The sequence below is a fragment of the Monopterus albus genome, unplaced genomic scaffold (assembly GCF_001952655.1).
Source record: "Monopterus albus unplaced genomic scaffold, M_albus_1.0 scaffold20.1, whole genome shotgun sequence".
NCBI lineage: Eukaryota > Metazoa > Chordata > Actinopteri > Synbranchiformes > Synbranchidae > Monopterus > Monopterus albus.
Genome location: NW_018127900.1, coordinates 3,683,079 through 3,684,642, shown reverse-complemented (window position 1 = coordinate 3,684,642; position 1,564 = coordinate 3,683,079). Strand labels below are relative to the sequence as shown.

General features: G+C 41.9%; 1 protein-coding gene across 1 annotated transcript in view; it reads left to right on the top strand.

Moving 5' to 3' along the window:
• The window catches only part of lipg (lipase, endothelial), a 5,004-nt gene extending 3,709 nt beyond the window's left edge, over window positions 1-1,295 (top strand). Inside the window, exons 8-10 of the mRNA XM_020593885.1 lie at window positions 189-416; window positions 529-633; window positions 731-1,295. Of these exons, the coding sequence (XP_020449541.1) occupies window positions 189-416; window positions 529-633; window positions 731-746 (349 nt within the window). The 3' untranslated portion in view covers window positions 747-1,295. The remainder of the gene's footprint in view (window positions 1-188; window positions 417-528; window positions 634-730) is intronic.
• Window positions 1,296-1,564: the final 269 nt, after the last annotated feature.

The window sequence follows — 1,564 nt, the reverse complement described above, 5'->3', positions numbered from 1 at the left end:
AAGACTAAAAGACAACTGCTTTGAACTCGTCTTCAGTTTTTTAGGACTTAACCTGATTTTTTTTTTCCTTTCCCCAGCTATGATGGCACAGTCGGTATGAACCTGACAAATACCTTCTTGGTGTTTACTGAGGAGGATGTTGGAGACCTGCTGAAGATCCGTCTGACCTGATTTTGTCCTTTCCCCAGCTATGATGGCACAGTCGGTATGAACCTGACAAATACCTTCTTGGTGTTTACTGAGGAGGATGTTGGAGACCTGCTGAAGATCCGTCTGAGTTGGGAAGGAGAATCTGAATCTTGGAACTCTGTCTGGAAGAGCCTCAAGCAGAGGTTCTGGGCCTGGAACACAATACCAGCAAAATCTGTTCTTGAAATTAGGCGAATTCGTGTAAAAGCTGGAGAAACACAGAAGAAGTAAGTTTTGGGTTGGGGGCGGCTGAGTAGTTCCTGAACATCCACCACTGCAGAGTTTGCTATTACTCTGGTCAAACACTTAAGTTTGCTTTTATTGTGTTCGGTGCCACAGATTTACTTTCTGCGCCCAAGACCCTTCAAAAACGGAAATTTCACCAGGAGAAGCCATAACTTTTGTGAAATGTCTTGATGGCTGGGAAGTGAAACCAAGAAAACGGTATAGACTGTGATGAAGCTTGTTAGAAATTGTGCATTAATTGTAAATCAAAGAGCTGTATCATGTGCTATGTGAGATTATTCTTGTTTTTAATCAGCAGGCTGGCCGTGTAAAGCAGAGCATGTCTAACAACCAAAGCACCATAACCATGGGGGGTGGCCTAACATGGATCAGCGAGAAGCACTGCCTTTTCTTTATTTGAGCACTTTTTGTAGGAGGAAGGATCAGCGCAAGATTGGGAGGGGCTTCAGGTGTCAGACTCTGGAAGGTTTCCGTTGGCTTCTGGAAATGAGGCCTTGAGCCACTTCAGCTGGAAAACACACAGGTGGAGGTTACCTGCGGAGTTGTGAAACAGTCTGTGCCACTGGACACAACACCAGCAACTGTAGTCGCTGTATTGTACATTTTTAAATATCGTTATTTATGAAAACATGGAAGCACTGCAAGACCAACATTATTTATCAGAGCACATCCCATAATGAAGCTTATGTTGTATGAATTCCTCCTAGATGCTGAGTGTGACTGTTAGTGTGTGGGTTATTGTGCCTTTTTACATACAAACCTTTGTGCATAGTGTTACTATATGTGGCTTTTTGGGATGTGATCATGTACATAATGTCAATACTTTTTTGAAAATTAAATAAATTCACCTTTTATTTGTAGAAACTTTCCTTTGCCTGTTATTTTAACCATCACATCTCTGAAAGAAGCTTTGGTATCTTCATTGTGGTCGGTCTTGTTAAAGATGGACTTGGTTCCCAAAGATGCACATAACTGGGTGTCGTAATTGAATGTTGCCCAAAATTGGCAGTGAGGGCACTGTGACTGGAAACCAGAGATTGTTTACGTTGCTGTTAATTTTGATGTTTTGCTAATCCAAACGATCACAATTGTAACCACACATAATGTAGGACTCGAACTGTGTGTATGT